This window comes from Pelmatolapia mariae, linkage group LG10_11 (assembly GCF_036321145.2).
Source record: "Pelmatolapia mariae isolate MD_Pm_ZW linkage group LG10_11, Pm_UMD_F_2, whole genome shotgun sequence".
In the NCBI taxonomy this organism is placed as follows: domain Eukaryota; kingdom Metazoa; phylum Chordata; class Actinopteri; order Cichliformes; family Cichlidae; genus Pelmatolapia; species Pelmatolapia mariae.
Window position 1 is genome coordinate 29,906,714 of NC_086236.1, and position 18,831 is coordinate 29,925,544.

General features: G+C 41.8%; 1 protein-coding gene across 3 annotated transcripts in view; it reads right to left on the reverse strand.

Moving 5' to 3' along the window:
• The window catches only part of grik2 (glutamate receptor, ionotropic, kainate 2), a 348,416-nt gene extending 330,708 nt beyond the window's left edge, over positions 1-17,708 (reverse strand). For all 3 annotated transcript variants that reach the window (XM_063485023.1, XM_063485024.1, XM_063485022.1), the window contains exons 1-2: positions 17,583-17,708; positions 14,754-15,155 (exon numbers count right to left, since the gene is read on the reverse strand). In XM_063485023.1, the coding sequence (XP_063341093.1) occupies positions 14,754-14,868 (115 nt within the window). In that variant the 5' untranslated portion in view covers positions 14,869-15,155; positions 17,583-17,708. The remainder of the gene's footprint in view (positions 1-14,753; positions 15,156-17,582) is intronic.
• Between the last annotated feature and the right edge of the window lie 1,123 nt (positions 17,709-18,831).

The following is an 18,831-nucleotide window of genomic DNA, read 5'->3' on the forward strand; positions in this document are numbered from 1 at the left end:
GGTGACATATGTCAGAATGCTATTCATAGATTTCAGCTCTATTTTCAGTACCATCATTCCCAGTAGATGAATAGAGTACAGGTTCATAATAAGGTTTAATTCCTACGTTGGTAACAAAGGACAAGTGCTATCTTTATTTTACAGACAAATATTTGGCAGGAAAGAAGTAATGACAGTTCTCAGCCTTATAAGACACGAGTACAGTAAAAGTGCAGTTTTTAGTATGAAATCATTGTAAACTGGAAGAACAAGTAAAAGGAAGTGTTGCTGTGGTACGGCTTGTCATAGAAGTCACTCAATGAAACACAGTACAATCATTAGTCTGACTGAAGATGGCACAATACGTGAAACCACCTTTGGAAAGAATATTCTTGGGATTTTGAACTTCATCGCCCCTTGATCAGTTATTATGAAAACAGACAAATCACTTTTATCAGATTTGAAATGATCAATTTATTCCATCAGTTTGTCATCTGGGTCATTACCACCCACAACTCTGGGGACAAGAAACTGGGAAGTAATGAAAAAGCGTCGCCTACAGGTTCTGCACAAGCTGAAAAAGCAATAATGACATTTCATAGAGATGAGTTGTTTGTTTTTGGTTTTGCATCTAAAAATAGGATGCTAAATTGTGGGAGTGTGTCTCTAACGAGGGGAGTGATACACAACAGTGTGAATGACACAGTACAGTTCAAGTTTGCCTGAACGAGCTCACAGCCTGATGTATGAAGATGAAACCAAAGACCTGACAACACATAAACTTATTCAACATAACTGACAATCTAACATTTGAAATAGTGTCAGATGATAACATTTGGTATATGTTAACAACGCCATTATGGAACAGTTTATAGGCCAACGGAGCATGGAGAGATACTTTATCATTAAAAGCACTGCTCACAGCTGACTGTAGATGACACACAGACTGTCTCCACCCACACTGTCCTTAGTGACAGCATTTCATTTTCTACCATCAGTCATCAGGAGAGGGTCACCAGCCAAGAAGCAAACGTCTCCCTGCATTAGTGCGCAGAGTCTATGCTTGCACTCTACAGCTGTGTATTTCTTGTCTTTTAGTAAGAATTGGTTCATTTTATTTATTTATACTGCCACTGGGAGCGATCACCCTGCCATCACTGCAGCATGACATCCAACAATCAAAACTGAATGCTGTGCAACATACACAAGATATGTTGTGTATGTGTCCTCATCGCAGTGTCAGAAAGCAACCTCTGCTCACTCGTAGTCGGGTTACTGAGAAATGCAGCCACACATTTAACATATATATATATATATATATATATATATATATATATATATATATATATATATATATATATATATATATATATATATATATATATATATATGAAGGGGCACTTAGTGGTGAAAGGAGTGCAGATGGTAATACATAAAGCACATTTGCACAGCACAGTGTTCATTATGAGCACAAAGGCACTTGAAGGAGAGCAGCAGTGAATTTGAGTCTAAAAATATAAAAGCTCTGTGCTCAGCATTATTGGTTTTGTATAGGTGTACGCTCTCTCATATTGTGGAAGGAGGAGAGGAGTTTGTTATGTCCCATATCTGTCACCTTGAGCATAGACTACAAAATGCAAACAGCGCTCATAATGAAGTAGACTTTTAAGTTAATAACTAATAGCAGAAAAAACTGATTTCCCTCTCCCAGGAAGTGAAACAGCTCAGGCCTGAACATGCCATCGTTCCTCACACCACAACACAGACACGAGTGCATGAAAAGTATGTTCTTTGAAAAATGTGGTTCCATCACATCAGATGAGTTTCTCTGATTGAGGTCAAAGTAGTTCAGCCAGCATACTTACAAATGAAATGACAGCTTAGCTCTGGCTCACCTTGACTTCTAACACTTCTCATTCAGTTTGCTCAGTAGCGAGCTAGCAAACATATTCCCAGTAAATATCACTGTGTCTGCGGTCACGTGCACACTGAACGCAGCTTCACGTCCACTCAAATCACTGCAGTAGTTTAAATATGATTGAAAACTGATTATAAGATTGTGAACAAAGACCATGAGAGGCTCTTTCCAAATATGACAGCTTCCATTTTTACTGTACAGATTAGTCATGCTGATGATTCCACCCACAGCCTCTGCTTTCATCAGCTCAGCATTCATGTTAACAGGGAAAATTAAGTATCTGAGGCAAAGAGTGTGTGTGTGTGTGTGTGTGTGTGTGTGTGTGTGTGTGTGTGTGTGTGTGTGTGTGTGTGTGTGTGTGTGTGTGTGTGTGTGTGTGTGTGTTTGATGATATAGTAATGTTACAAGCAAAGAAACCTGCTACACTGTTAAAACATATTCCTTATTTGTTCCTTATTTGTCCCTGACTGCTCAGTTTGATCTCAGTAAGGTCGGCAGTTTGGTATGTAAGTGCACGTCTTAAATAATTAGAATATAAACCTTCACATATTCTACAGTCATTAAATATAAACATGCTAATTCGAGGATATTCTTTTGTCTTATTTGTAATCTTTGTGACTTCCAGCTGTTTCTGAAATTATTAGAATATTTTTTTAATTGAACCTTTCATACAGGCAGTCCCACTGAGACTCAGTGTGTCATTAACAATGACACAACATATTAAAATCACAGACAGCTATTTCCTAAGATCAAAAAATAATTTACAATACAGAAAAGTCCAACTTCTCTGAAGTAAGTAAGTTTATACAGTCATTGCTGAGTCAGGGCTCTCTCACCATCAGTGCAGCGGGCATGGAGGCGGTCAGCATGTCACTGCTGAGGTATGACTGAAGCTCTCGACAACATTGGTTCTCTATGGGATTCCAGTCAGGTGAGTTGGGTGGCCACCAAGTGCAGTAACAGGTTTGTGAGCAAAGTAAGTAGTAGTAGTTTTGAGGTGCTCTAAAAATGTTAGATGGCTGTGTTACCTTTGGACCCAAACCATCACACTGCACCTCAAACATCCTGGAAGCTTCTTCCACTACAACCTTGTTTTCCAAATGAGCTGCAAAATTTACTATCACCGTAAAAAAATCTTCACTAAAAATAAATCCTCAGTCCAGGTGAGAAATGTCTTATTCAATTTTTCAATTCAATTCAATTTTATTTATACAGCGCCAAATCACAACAAAAGTCGCCTCAAGGCGCTTTATATTGTACAGTAGATCGCACAATAATAAATACAGAGAAAAACCCAACAATCATATCATATGACCCCCTATGAGCAAGCACTTTGGCGACAGTGGGAAGGAAAAACTCCCTTTTAACAGGAAGAAACCTCCGGCAGAACCAGGCTCAGGGAGGGGCGGGGCCATCTGCTGCGACCGGTTGGGGTGAAAGAAGGAAAACAGGATAAAGACATGCTGTGGATGAGAGACAGAGATTAATAACAGATATGATTCGATGCAGAGAGGTCTATTAACACATAGTGAGTGAGAAGGTGACTGGAAAGGAAAAACTCAATGCATCATGGGAATCCCCGGCAGCCTACGTCTATTGCAGCATAACTAAGGGAGGATTCAGGGTCACCTGGTCCAGCCCTAACTATATGCTTTAGCAAAAAGGAAAGTTTTAAGCCTAATCTTAAAAGTAGAGATAGTGTCTGTCTCCCGAATCCAAACTGGAAGCTGGTTCCACAGAAGAGGGGCCTGAAAACTGAAGGCTCTCCCTCCCATTCTACTTTTAAATACTCTAGGAACAGCAAGTAAGCCTGCAGAGCGAGAGCGAAGTGCTCTAATAGGGTGATATGGTACTACAAGGTCATTAAGATAAGATGGGGCCTGATTATTTAAGACCTTGTAAGTGAGGAGCAGGATTTTGAATTCAATTCTGGATTTAACAGGAAGCCAATGAAGGGAAGCCAATACAGGAGAAATCTGCTCTCTCTTTCTAGCCCCTGTCAGTACTCTTGCTGCAGCATTTTGGATTAACTGAAGGCTTTTCAGGGAGTTTTTAGGACATCCTGATAATAATGAATTACAGTAGTCCAGCCTGGAAGTAATGAAGGCATGAACTAGTTTTTCAGCATCACTCTGAGACAGGATATTTCTAATTTTAGAGATGTTGCGCAAATGGAAGAAAGCGGTCTTACATATTTGTTTAATATGTGCCTTGAAGGACATGTCCTGGTCAAAAATGACTCCAAGGTTCCTCACAGCATTACTGGAGGCCAAGGTAATGCCATCCATAGTAAGGATCTGCTTAGATGCCATATTTCTAAGATTTTCAGGACCAAGTACAATAACCTCAGTTTTATCTGAATTAAGAAGCAGGAAGTTAGCGGCCATCCAGGTCTTTATGTCTTTAAGACATTCCTGCAGTTTAACTAATTGGTGTGTGTTATCTGGCTTCATGGATAGATAGAGCTGCGTATCATCTGCATAGCAGTGGAAATTTATGCTATGTCTTCTAATGATGCTGCCTAGGGGAAGCATGTATAATGTAAATAGAATTGGTCCTAGCACTGAACCCTGTGGAACACCATAATTGACCTTAGTGGGTGAAGAGGACTCTCCATTTACTTGAACAAATTGGAGTCTATTAGATAGATATGATACAAACCACTGCAGTGCAGTACCTGTAATACCTACAGCATGTTCTAATCGCTCTAATAAGATATTATGGTCAACAGTATCGAACGCAGCACTAAGGTCTAGCAGGACAAGCACAGAGATGAGTCCACTGTCAGAGGCCATAAGAAGATCATTTGTAACCTTCACTAAAGCTGTTTCTGTGCTGTGATGAGCTCTGAAACCTGACTGAAACTCTTCAAATAAGCCATTCCTCTGCAGATGATCTGTTAGCTGTTTGACAACTACTCTTTCAAGGATGTTTGATATGAAAGGAAGGTTGGAGATTGGCCTATAATTAGCTAAGACTGCTGGGTCTAGAGATGCTTTTTAAGTAAAGGTTTAACTACAGCCACCTTGAAGGCCTGTGGTACATAGCCGATTATTAGAGATAGGTTGATCATATTTAAGATTGAAGAATTAATTAATGGCAGGACTTCTTTGAGCAGTTTTGTAGGAATGGGGTCTAAAAGACACGTTGATGGTTTAGAGGAAGTAATTATTGAAGTTAACTCAGAAAGATCAATTGGAGAAAAAGAGTCTAACTTAACATCAATGGTACTAAAAGTAGCTGTAGACGATATTACATCTGTGGGATGATTATTGGTAATTTTTTCTCTAATGATAAAAATTTTATTTCTGAAGAAGTTCATGAAGTCATTACTAGTTAACGTTAAAGGGATTGTTGGCTCAGTAGAGCTCTGACTTTTTGTCAGCCTGGCTACAGTGCTGAAGAGAAACCTGGGGTTGTTCTTATTTTCTTCAATCAGTGACGAATAGTAAGATGTTCTGGCTTTGCGGAGGGCTTTCTTATAAAGCAACAAACTATTTCTCCAGGCTAAATGATGATCCTCTAAATTTGTGACACGCCATTTCCTCTCCAGCTTACGAGTTATCTGCTTTAGGCTACGTGTTTGAGAATTATACCACGGAGTCAGGTACTTCTGATTTGAGACCTTAGTTTTCACTGGAGCTACAGTATCCAGAGTCGTACGTAGTGAGGAGGTAAAATTATTAACAAGATAATCGACCTCTGTTGGAGTAGCGTTCAGGTTCAAACGTGCCTTCATATTAGGACTGTGATAGTTGCAACCCATTTGTGGTGGCTCTTGATGCGACCCCGAGTCCATTTCTTGGAAAACTATCCCAAATACCTGGAAGGACCGTCAAGAATTTTCCTGACAATATCCTCAGGGCTGCAGTCTTGTCTCATGCTTGTGCATTTCTTTTCCTATTCCAACTTTCAATTAATACGCCTCTACAAACAGCCATCTTTGTCAGCTATGACCTTCGGTGGTTTATGCCAATGAATGTCATCTGAACAACTGTCGAGTCAGCAGTCTTCCCCATGATTTTGTCTGTGTGTACACAGTGTACCCTAAGCAAGCTTGGAATAACTGCTTCTGCCTGCATGCACTAAGATGTGCTTGATAGATAAGACGTCTGACAAAGTCTCTATTTTATTACTGAATGACCCAGTGTGTGTGAAAAGCCTCAATCAATCAAAAAGATCATTTTGGTCAACAGGTTTATATGATGTGTCTTAGCTGTAGGACGATTACTGTGGCAGACAACTTTAAGCTAATTAGCTCCTGCATTTCCAAAGTTTATCACATGGTTCAAGGTTAGAAACTTGGATAGATAATAACACATAACAGTTTTTATTACAATGCCAACTTTGTAGATCTCAGTGCTCTGCCTGTGTGAGTTTACTCTCTGCCTTCATTCGGCTCCTCTTGTGTATTTCCGGTTTGACTTTCCTCCTCTGGTCCTTCCTGAATGAACTCACCTGTGCCCTGTTATCCCTTTTCCTGGTGATTCTTTATTCCCCTCATCTTCCCGAGTCTTCATTTGTGTTTCCTTCTCATGGCTCCCTGTGTTTTGGATTTCATTGCTTCTGGATTTTGTCAGTCTTTTGAACTGTCATGCCTCTTTAGTGTGACGTGAATATAAAAAGAAGCTTATTATCTGGTGCCAGCCTCTCTTTGAGTCTTTGTATTAAACTAGGCTAACCATGCCTGACTCTCATTTGTGCTGAACACATAGATATAAGATTCATATCGATACTGTCATTTTACAGTTACAGAAAGCAAACATAACATTTTCCTGGAAGGTTGACTAATTCTCAAATGACACTTGAAACGGCATCCTCTGCCTTATGAATTGAATCTTTTTTCCCAGTCCTCTGTCTGCTCTGAGTTCTGCTTTGTGCCCCAGAGGGTTTCATCACAATCCCCGCTGAATCTTTAACATGCTCCATGGATTCATATTATAATCACACTCAAACCACAGAGCCTGTTCTGACAAATACTGTATATAAATGATCCAATCTCCTTTGATGTACAATAATCCTGTCTGACTAGAGTGCAATTCAAAATCCATAACCTGCCCCATTTTTCAACCTCGACCTTATTTTCTTTCTTTTTTCTTCCATCATCACTATTGATTATGTTCAAGATTTCATCACTTACTTCACCAGCTAGCGTGAAGTGCTCGAGTAGACTTGAAATATGGCTCCTCAAAATACACACACACACACACACACACACACACACACACACACACACACACACACACAGCAATAAGACCTGCATCCCCAATGCTTATAGATAGATAGATAGATAGATAGATAGATAGATAGATAGATAGATAGATAGATAGATAGATAGATAGATAGATAGATAGATAGATAGATAGATAGATAGATAGATAGATAGATAGATGTATATATATATATATAAGAGAGAGATTCATGTTCGTGTTATATTGGATTTTCTGTATACCAGGTCTGTTGCCTAGGAAATATCGCTGATGTCATCATTTCCATGAAAATACAAGGAGGATACATTGCAGCGTTTTGCTGGCAGTGTTGTGTCTCGTGTGGCAACACAAATTTAGAAAGTGTGACAACACACGCAGTAAACATTACGAGCAATCCAAGTGTGGCCGTCCAAACACTAAAGATGAAAATCATCATAGTCTCTTATATCATATTGTCTCTTTTCTGAGTGTGTGTGTGTGTGTGTGTGCGTGTGTGTGTGTGCGTGTGTGTGTGTGCGCGCGCATGTGTGCGCGCGCATGTGTGCGTGCATGTGTGTAACCTGTGGTTTAACCAGCCAATACTAAATGCAAATCTTTGACACATTACAGTCTACACACAGTTTAAATACTCAACGGCCTTTCTGCCTTTGAGCAATTATCACGGGATTTTAACTCCACTATGTTTCATTTTAGGATCTGGGAACTATGGAAGCTCGTTTCCCCGCCTGAGTAAAATACCACTGATAACTTGAAATTTCAGGTTAATAATTAGATATCTCTAAATTTGAAGTTAATAAATTACATTTACATTTCAGTGAAAGTTACAATTCCTTTGTCTAAACACAAATAACCAGAGAACATGTTGTTGCTATGTCATAAACTCCTGGGACTGAGTATAAGCTTCCTGATCAAAGTTACTGACATTTTGTTTTGTCATCCAGAATTCAAAACTGTGAGATAAGTATCTCAAAATGCAAATTTAATAACTCAAAATTTTCCAGTGAGGTATCTTTACATTTTGAGTTAGCTGTGCCAGTGAGGAAACTCTGTGAATAAGCTTTTTAACCAGAAGCAGATGGGAAAGATACGCAAAAATAAACATGTTTCAGAGGCAGAACCAAGCTCCCATCAGGACTCCTCCAGTTACTCACAGCTTTATATGAAATAGTCACAAAAAGTCATCTAGTGTTGCTTTAACTTTCCGTGTTTTTGTCATATAAATTTGATCTTGTGGTTTGTGTTTGCTCACATTATTATTATTAGACTGCACTTTCATTCATACATGTGTCTGTGAAGGTTCTCAGTCATCCAGGTCATCGTAGTCTAAGGAGCTCTGAAAGAAAAGCGTCTGGACTTCTTAAAGTTGCTTGAAGACGTTTCACCCCTCATCCGAGGAGCTTCTTCAGTTCGAGGGTCAAATGGTGGAGAGTCCCAGATTTAAGCTCTGTGGGAGTGTCCCCCCCAAAGAGGGACGGTGGACCCCCTGATGATCCTCTACCCTAATCACATGAGCCAAGGCATGAAAATTGGTGTAGCTCACAATCAGCCAGGGTTTTGGGTGAGCTCAAAGGCTCTTGGCTCTTTTAAAGGGAGAGTACCCAGCCACTGGTACAGATATGTAGATGACACCTGGGTCAAAATTAAAACACAAGAAGTGGAATCCTTCACTGCGCACATTAACGCCGTGGATAAGAACATCAAGTTCACCAGGGAAGACACAAAGGATAACTGTTTGCCTTTCCTGGACTGCGCTGTGCACACTGAAGAGAATGGCAACCTCAACATTGAAGTTTACCGGAAGCCCACACACACGGACCAGTACCTCCTCTTTGACTCCCATCACCCTCTGGAACACAAACTTGGAGTAATCAGGACCCTACACCACCGGGCAGAACATGTTCCCTCTAAGCCTGAGGGAAAAAAGAAGGAACACACACATGTAAAGGAAGCACTCAAAACATGCGGTTATCCCAACTGGGCGTTCATAAAGTCAGCAAAGAGGCACAGAAAAGAAGATCAGACACCAGCGAGGGAGGATAAGAAAGACAGACGCAACAACGTTGTCATCCCCTATGTAGCCGGTGTATCAGAGAAACTCAGGAGAGTTTTCTCCAAGCATGACATCCCAGTGTACTTCAGACCCAGCAACACACTCAGACAGAAACTGGTTCACCCGAAAGACAAAACTCCAAAACACAGACTTAACAACGTGGTGTATGCTGTACAGTGCAGCGAGGAATGCCCAGACCTCTACATTGGAGAGACCAAACAGCCACTTCACAAGCGCATGGCACAACATAGAAGAGCCACCTCCACAGGACAAGACTCAGCAGTCCATCTGCATCTTAAGGATAAAGGTCACTCTTTCGAGGATGCCAATGTTCACATTTTGGACAGAGAGGACGGATGGTGTGAAAGAGGAGTGAAAGAGGCCATCTATGTCCACTGTGAGCGACCATCTTTGAACAGAGGCGGTGGTTTACGACACCAACTGTCTGCCATCTATAATCCAGTTTTGAGATCCTTCCCAGACGCCTTAATGCCCACTCACATCCTGGGCCATCTGACCTCAGGAAATCACATGATAGGGTGGGGCCAGGTTTCACAATGAGCTCACCTGAAGCCCTGGCTGATTGTGACCCACACCCGTTTTCACACCTTGGCTCATGTGATTAGATGGAGGATCATCAGGGGGTCCTTTGTCCCTCTTTGGGGGGATACTCCCACTGGATGTAAATCTGGGACTCTCCACCATTTGACCCTAGAACTGAAGAAGCTTCTCGGATGAGAGGTGAAACGTCTTCAAGCAACTCAAGAAGTCCAGACGCTTTTCTTTCTAAATCCATACATGTGACTAATGTGTTTTGGTAACACATTGTTACGTCCCTCTGCAGCCTCTAATCTGCTCAGTGTGTTCAGCTGGTGCTAATTGGCCACACCTAGTCAGGTGTGGATAAAAGCATACCTGAGGCAAGCTTCCCAGGAGCTCACTTGTCTTTGCCTTGGTGGCACCAGCCATTTCAGCCAACCTGGAATTCCATTTTAAGATAAAACCTCTTCTCACTAACACTCTGGTATTCATCTCTTTTTGCCCAACATAGTTGGTATTTTAAGGGGAGGGGTGTTACGGCCCCAGCCATTTTAACATAAGCTAAAATGGCTGGTGCCACCAAGGCAAAGACAAGTGAGCTCCTGGGAAGCTTGCCTCAGGTATGCTTTTATCCACACCTGACTAGGTGTGGCCAATTAGCACCAGCTGAACACACTGAGCAGATTAGAGGCTGCAGAGGGACGTAACACACATATATTTTCACAGACTATTAATTTAGAAAAACATACATTGACCACATTTGAAAGATTCACTTTGTAGTTTAATTGAAATTTATATTTATTTTATTATTATTCCAAAAATTGCAGCACTGGATGTTACACATGATAATAATATATTTGTATTTAAGGCACACTTTTCCAGTCTCACTGACCTCTAAAGTGCTTTCACACATTTTGCTGATGCTAATATTAAAAAAAAAAATCATGTGCATAAAAAAATGAAGTAATAGAGAAATCGCACGCTGTCGTTGTTTCACACTTTAGACTCGGCTCATATGATTACATCTCACCTACACAAAGCCTGTAAGTCATAGCAAGACACTGAGTCACTGACACACAATCAGAGCTACACACACACGGGTTCATGACAAAAACACACAGGTCTCTTAGCAGACGTCAGCACTGAGCTTTATTTGAGTATAGAAAGGAAACATTTATATTTGGACTTGATTGTGTTTAACGTTCTTGTGTTTGGCCTCGACACGACCACAGTGGATTTAAACCAAGCAGCTGTTGAACAAAACAGCATGAACTGTTTAGGAATCCCAGCCTGTCCTGTCCATCGTCTCCATGTCCAAAGGCCATAAAGAGGCTGCTCAGAACGAATTGTCCTCTTTTCACTGCTCATCTAACGACACCCTCGGGATCGGGTGTGAAGTCTTTCAGGTTATCACCGTGTAGAGACGACCATATTTCCTTACGTGTGACTCTCTCAGACTCTTTTCACTTCTGTTAACTTTCTTTGTCATCAGACTTTCTCTTCTTCTTACCATCTGTTACCACCAGCTCGACAGACTTTATTTGCCGCAGAGTAAATATCGTGGTGGGCCATAAAGAGAGCAGCTCATTTACTGCTCGCGGTCCAAATGTTTGACTTAGTTCCTGGCTGTCTGTACAGCCTCCATGACTTCCATTCTCCTTTATAGAAACAGGAAGGAATCCGATCCTTCAGCTGAGCATCCAAACACAGTTTAATGCTTTTGGAGTGACATCTGTGATCAGTCATATTCCTGTAAAAACACACCTAACGCTACATTAATTAGCTTGTTTAGTTCTGACATGATATTGCACAGTGATCCACTTTGCTGCACATTACTTTCAAGTATCTTTTGGTTCTCTGCAAATCATTTTATTTGCAATGAGTGAGGCCCAGGCCAGGTCTACTCTTCTGTTCACTTATTGACAGTCAGGCTTGTCGGGGAGTGAGGTCTTTCTAAGAGGACGTTTTTCTGGCTCTGACCTGCAGCATTTAGCTTGTATGGCCCATTAAACACTGACCTTCATACTAATGCTCACCAGAGCAGCCAGTGCAACATACTCAACACCCATGCTGGAGACATAACAGAGGCATGGTGCAAACTGGTGTCTTTACTGTACAGAAATCCAATTTCAACTCGCTTCTTTCAGATTTGAGGATCTTTGTACGACTGATGAAAAATGCTCTATTTTGACAACTTTCTATAGTGTCTGTAAGTCGGAGCACCTCTTCGACCTAAACTTCTCTGTTAATGTTGCTTTTTCTAAGTGGTAGAGCCGTCTGCTTTCTAACACCAGCTCAGGAGGTGAATGTATGAAACACAGTGCCCCTGTATTTCTGTGAGGTGCCCTGAATGTGACTTCTTCCACACACAGGTAATCCAATTTGACCTCACCTGTGTGCATTACATCTCCTCAAAACTCTGGGACATTTCAGCAGAGGCAGCAGGCTGGAGTCAATGTTACACAGATACTAGGTCACATGTGATCACGGTTCAGTGCTTCCAGCTGATCCGACTCAGGCTTTAGCTTCAATGGGCCACGGGAACATTCAGTTATGAGGTTTCTGTCAGCATGTGTCTGTCTTCAAAAGACACACGGTCACATTTAAAGTCTCGCTGCGATGTAATGTCTCTATTCTCTGCTCAGCTGGATAAAAATAATCTTAAGCATTTAAAAGTTCTGTTTCAAAGGTTTTATAAGAACTCAGTGTTCCTGTAACGTCTGTTTGCTATCACAGGAGCCGCTCACACCAGCGGCGGCAGCTTTACTCGATTGGTTTTTTTGGGTGTGTATTTCTAACAGTGACTACTCTTAAATGTGCCGAATTGTTTGTGAGCTTCTACTTGCTGTAACTGCTGTTCCAGCTCACATAGGCTGAAGTGTGGAAAAATACCGAGTGTTCAGGAGGTTTTGATTTGAAAAGAGTTATCTGACCCACCGTGTTCATGAAATCTAGCCTGCCAACATCCCACAAGCTGTACCTGCTTGGGACTGTGTTCCTGCCATTACCTGTTTTATTTCATCTGCTTGTTTGATATCTCAGTTAGCTCTGTTTTAACCACCAGGTTTCTTCCCGTCTGTATGTACATATACGTGTGCAGCTATGCAGGGCAACTCACAAAGAAGCTGCAAGCAAAGGTGACTGCAATAACAGCATGGCCAATCATCCTCAGAGAGGAAACAGCATTTGATGATGATAATTACTGTTAATGCTTTACAGTCACTGTGATTCCAGAATTTTGTCATGTATGGACTTTGGACTTTCACATTTCTTCCTTGCTGTTTGATAACAACGTGCATTAAACCTAGGCTGTAACTGTAGTTGAGTTTTTGCAGGGTTAACCTCTCTATTTTGTGAAATCTGACTATATGGGAGGACTAAGAGAAAAACGTCCGTATGCACTGAGCCTTAGGGAATACATGCATGAAAAAAATGTAATTAATGGGCCCCTATAGTTCTACATGTCGTCATCGCTGGGCCTGTGTCTTCTGTGACAGTCTCAATATGTCTCGGGACTAACATGACGTCATTCCTGACACAGAGCCTGAAAATTCAAATCTCAAACACAAAATGCAGGGATATGAAGTGTGTCCACTGACAGACACTGATGAGCTGGATCATGGGGAAGCATGTTTTGCGGTTTGTCAGCAGCATCTTTAACTTTGATTTTGACGGCTGGTTATTTAGTGTGTTTTTTACAAGTTTGCCCACCTATCTGCAAACAGCATGCTTAATATTAATGTACATTTGTGTTGTCCCAGGATAAAAGACTCTAATGGATGTTTGATGCAATGCTTACATTGAATGTTTCAGCAGGTCCATTGCATTCTGTAATGAAAGCTTGATGCCTCCTGAACACACACAAGTGGCCGGCGGGTGCCAAAAAAGGAATAACCTGTCTCACAGGCCGATTAATCACAGAGCAGTAAAGGACTGTGGTGATATGATGGGATGTAATGGGGCATTCTGTGTCCTCTCTACATGTGGACTGAATAAGTGTGGGAGGCAGTCAGCGTAATGCAAAGACACACCGACGAGCCCAGAGCTCAGAGTCTCCTCGTTCTCTTCACGTGTGTCGTGTAAATCCAACACAGCTCCACCAGCAGAAAATCAATTTGCACTTCATCACTTCCTATTAATGGATTCAAGAAATGTTCACCGTGGCTTTAATTACACAGAATCCTTTTACTATATTTATTTTCAATGAATAAACGACGTGATGTTGTTAAGAAGAAGCACCTGTGTTTATCTTAAAACACTTTGTGTATGTCTGTGTTTACATGTGGCTTTACGTTTGTTCCACACCGTGACCTGATGGATCAAATTCAACAAAAAGTTGACCTTTGTTCAATTATTTTCGGCACTATTTTAGCCACACTGTACGGTGAAATCAGTGGCTTTAAGCTTTTGCAAGCATCGCATTCAAGTCTTTAAATTAGTCAATTGAACTTGTATTTAAAATAATTCGAGAATATAATTTAATGTAATAAAATGATGCAGCTACAAAATCATGGGGTTTGGAAGATGTCCTGCTGCGTATCATTTAGCATGTATGTGTTAGAAAAACCATATGTGGTTCCTTTGTTGTATTCTAAAGCATCCAGATGGATCACTTATTGTGTTTCTGAGCGTCAGCACAGAGTTAAAGTGTATGAATATTATTCTTTGTATAAAAGAAATAATAAGTGTAATTTCACAAAAATCACGACATCAGTACATCACACCTGAAATCACCTCATTAAACACAGGGGGTGGGATAAGCGCATCACTCCTGTTAATATCTGTGAATGTTTACACTAGTAATTTTGTTACACACTGCCCACTTCCTTAAACTTGTAGGCCATTCATAAATTCGTTCTGTGCAGCAGGTCTGTGCCAACTCTCTGAACACACGACCCTTACGCCAAATTTCTTGTTACTCTGCAAACAACAGTCAGGAGAGCAGAGCAGGGAGAAACAGCGAGTCTCCAACAGGTGGGGATGGAGCAACATCATTTATGGGGTGAAAACACAGCAGTGAAACTTTTGAACAGAAGACAGAAAAGAAGCAGCTTACCAAATCTCAGGACATGTGGCATCCCATGTAAAAGCCCCACACAGTGTGTTAGCAGCAGTAGAAGCTTGACGGTGCACCTGAGCCTGGCTTTAAATATCAGGTGGGGGATCTTCATGGTGCTTGTTTGGTGCGCTGGATTTAAATCCCTGGATCGGTATATTCCTCTGTATTGTTTTCTCTTTAACCCCTACGACGTGAATTCAGGCAGCTGTAAGATCAAAGCATGATCTTCACCAGCGGGCTGAGCAGCGGTTTTCCCACATCCATTTGGCAAGAGGGGAAAAAATCAGTACGAGTCCAGCTCACTGCGCCAAGAAGAAAAAGCCCTCAGCTGAGGGAAAGGATGGTGAATGTGGAGGTGGTGGTGTCGGGGCATCCATGCTAGGCAGGGAAATCCATTTACTGAAAGACAAAGGAAGAGATAGGAGAGGGTGAGAGTTGGGGCTGGGGGGAGGGGGGTTACCGAAGTGACAAAGTGAGAGTGAAAGACAGTGAAGCGGTCTGAGCAGCCTCCCCAGTCCGAGCTCCTCCCGCTGCACTGCCGCACAGCATCTGACGTCGAGCGCATAGGATGGACAGGGTACACTGCTGCTCACACTTCACTCTTGGACCTGTGTCCCCTACCCAAAGTGCCATACCTCCCGCACTCCTTTCCCTGCTGTATCCCCGGCCAGCTTGCCAGCTGCCGCGCTGACGTTTCTCCGGTTCGGCTCAATCTCCGTCGGCCGAACGCCGTCGTGCACAGCCCCATAAAAGCCAAGCCATGAATTCGAAATGATCGCCAGTGTTTGATCGAAGTCATTCAAGCACGGACTGCGTGGGCTCCATGTGTGAAGCAAAGCTGTCACTGTAACTCAGCGTGATGAATAGGCTGTGCTCGGCGCGCCGGTGTTTCAGCACTCGACTTCTGTCTTTGGAATTACTTTTCCTTTTTTGAAATTCGATTCTTCTCAGACCGAGACTGGGCAACCTGTTAGACACAAGCCTCGATATCAAATTTAAATTTCATGTGTTTCGTGCCTGACTCTGGAGGCACTGTCGTTTTATACCAGCACAGAATTATTGAAGGTGAAGAAAAGTCCGTGTGACTGTAACGCTCTCTATTAGGATGGCATTTAGAAATGAAACCGAATATTCTCAGCTAACATTTTAACAAGAGTCACTGGATTTTTAGGCAAAAAAAAGCCCCAAAAAACAAAAACCAAAATGTATTTGTTTCCAAAATTTCAGTTAGAATTTCAGTCATCTTATTAATGTGATGCATAATTTCCAAAACTTATAGATTATAAACTTCGTAACGCAGACGCGGTGAAGGTGTACGGAAGTGGGGATAATTTAAAATGCATTAAATAAAAATATCTTCGCTCTAATCCCAGCTGTCAACTACTGAAAATACAACGTAAATAAGGTAACGATAACGGAGTGCTAACACGGACTTTCTCCGTGGGCTTTAACGTTTAGGCCACGGCTGTCCGCATTTTAGTCTTGCTTTGAGTTTTCCACAGCGCAGACACCGCCTGTGTTTCACATCCAGCTTTTCATTGCGGCTATTTCAGCACCTGAACAGAGAATATGTTTTAAAGCAGGAGATACCCCGAGTGTGTTTCAGCACCACGAACAGAGGCTTGATTTCAAATACTCACTGAGATCACTGGGTTTCACATATGCTCCCGTTATGATGCCAGCTTCCTCTGCTCGCTTGCCTCCTTAATTAGCAGAGATGTTCTGTTTGGACTGATGATCCATAGTTTGGGTCAGGGTTATCTTGTTACTCCTAAGCGTCTGATTCCATATTTGCAATCATTTGTTGTAGGCAACACAGAAAACTACTGCTGTGCCCGCCATTTATAGACATGTAGGTGGGTGTGCAGAAGGTAAATGTAAAACGATTCTGGTGAATATTGTGTGAGGGCCATTACATCTCACCTGTCACACCAAATAACTGATATTACTACTGTATTACTATTGGCTGTTATTGTAACATAGTTTGTCATTCCATCCTCAGATTTCACAGGACGTTACTATGTTTGCTAAATCAAAAGAAATTACAATCTCGAGTTAAAAGCTGGACACAAAGGTCAGGAGAAAAACAAGAGGCAGCTTTGCAAACTAATGTAGAAAAGTGCTGGTGGACTGTACAGGTAAAAATGACCTCACACTTGGCACCAGCACACAGACTCATCCGGATGTCTCCTATTTTCACAGACAGACGTACAGGTCAACAAATGTCCCTTTGTGCATTTGGAAAGGGCGTAAAGAGCGCATGAGGGGAGCCTCTCCGGTGATAAAGTTGATTTACAGCTAATGCGCTTGTGGACTGTGGGTTTCAAATGTGCAGCTCATCTCGTGAGTTTCCATCAAACCGCGCGAACTAGAGACGTTATTTACGGATCATTCATAAAGTGGATCATGGTGGAAATTTAACGACCCTTGTAATGTCTTACGAGCCCACAGCAGTAAGAGCACCAGGCCGAGAAGGAGGAGAAAGAGGAGGAGGTAGCCGTAAGGTGACAAGCGTCTCTAGACAGAGGTCGTGCATAAACATGGGAGGTCACTTTCCTTCAGAGTTTCTGAAGCACAAATCCGAGCCGTGTTTGAGACATGGACATCGTTCTTTCTAAAGGTGAGCCGATTTGTCTGGATAAAGTGCACGGACCAACTTCAAACCGCGCCTGAGGCGTCAGCGGCGGAGGTTGGAAAACGACGCGAAAAGGCTTCTACCTGGGTCTGATCTGTTTCCACAAGATCTGACCTGTTCCTGAACAAATCCAGAGGATCGCATTTGAAGCGTGAAATAAGTGTAAAGTTTGGAGAAAAAAGCGTGCCTACCTTAGACAGAGCGTGAGCAGAGAAGAGTCATCAAAGCAGCACAAAGAAGTTGATTTGTTTCTATGGAAGAACCGTGTCGCTTCCCCCGCACTCTCATCTGGTAGCGCTGAGCTCCGGCCGTAGGGGAGACACGCCTCCTGTCGGACGGCAGGACGCACTGCTTAAAGCAACAGGGGGACGCTCCGGACTGAAGGCTCACCGACACCGAGTCTGCAGCTTCCCCCAGCGGGGCGACTGCCTGTCAGCTCAGGCTCCAATCCTTTAGATGCCCATATGAACAAAACCGCACTGATCTACCTACACCTTACAGTTTGGGGTTGTGGCAGTGACCACAGCACATACCGGCTCGGTAAGCCTGATCCTGTAGATTGCTTAAATGCCACGAGGCTGAATAAATGCGCATCACAATGGGATGAAGATTGCCTTCATTAAGTACTAACAGCTACTTTGTCTTTATTCTCCCGCAGGTATCATTTCATGTAGCAGTGTGAATCTCAAACTGTGACAGTAAGAATTTAAAGAAGGGATTTTCTATCGCCGGGGCCTCGCTGCTGCAGAGACCCGTGTTTAGTGGATTAATACTGAGCTTGGTGGACCCAGCGCAGCTGGCTGCTTCAGTCCGGTCACATATTTGCGCTTCAAATGTGCACTGCGTGTGGAAAATACTCACTCCGTAAATTACATTTTATTGTAAAAAAACAAAAAAAACAAAACAGAAATCAGTGTTTGGTGGTTAAAAAAGTAGAAGTTTCCTGGATTAACTGCTAAGAGTACCTTATCGTTTTTGTAGAACTTAATGCAAGAGAGGACACAATTAATTTTGCATTTGTGTTTCATGTTTACTATTTATTCCTTGTGGAAAGAACACAATGAAGCCTCCTATCAGTTCTATAAACTGAAGGCAGAGGGTAGTTTTTTATTACATTACATTAAATATACAAATTATACTGCAGTGCTGAGAGTAACAGTGATGGGAAACCTTTTAAGATTTTCCATATAACAGCACTAAAAATGTGACAGTCGCATTATGAAAACATTTTGTCAGCAGCAAGATTCCCCATCCAACACTGTCAGAAATCACTGGCTTCAGAAATGCACCAACTTGCCTGTTTAATAACCAAAAATATTAGTTTAAAATAATTAAACTGTGAAAATACAAAAAAATGAATAAATGTACACACAAACATAAGATAAAATAAAATATCCAACTTACTATGAAAGTAAAAATGTGAAACTTTTTAATAAAAAT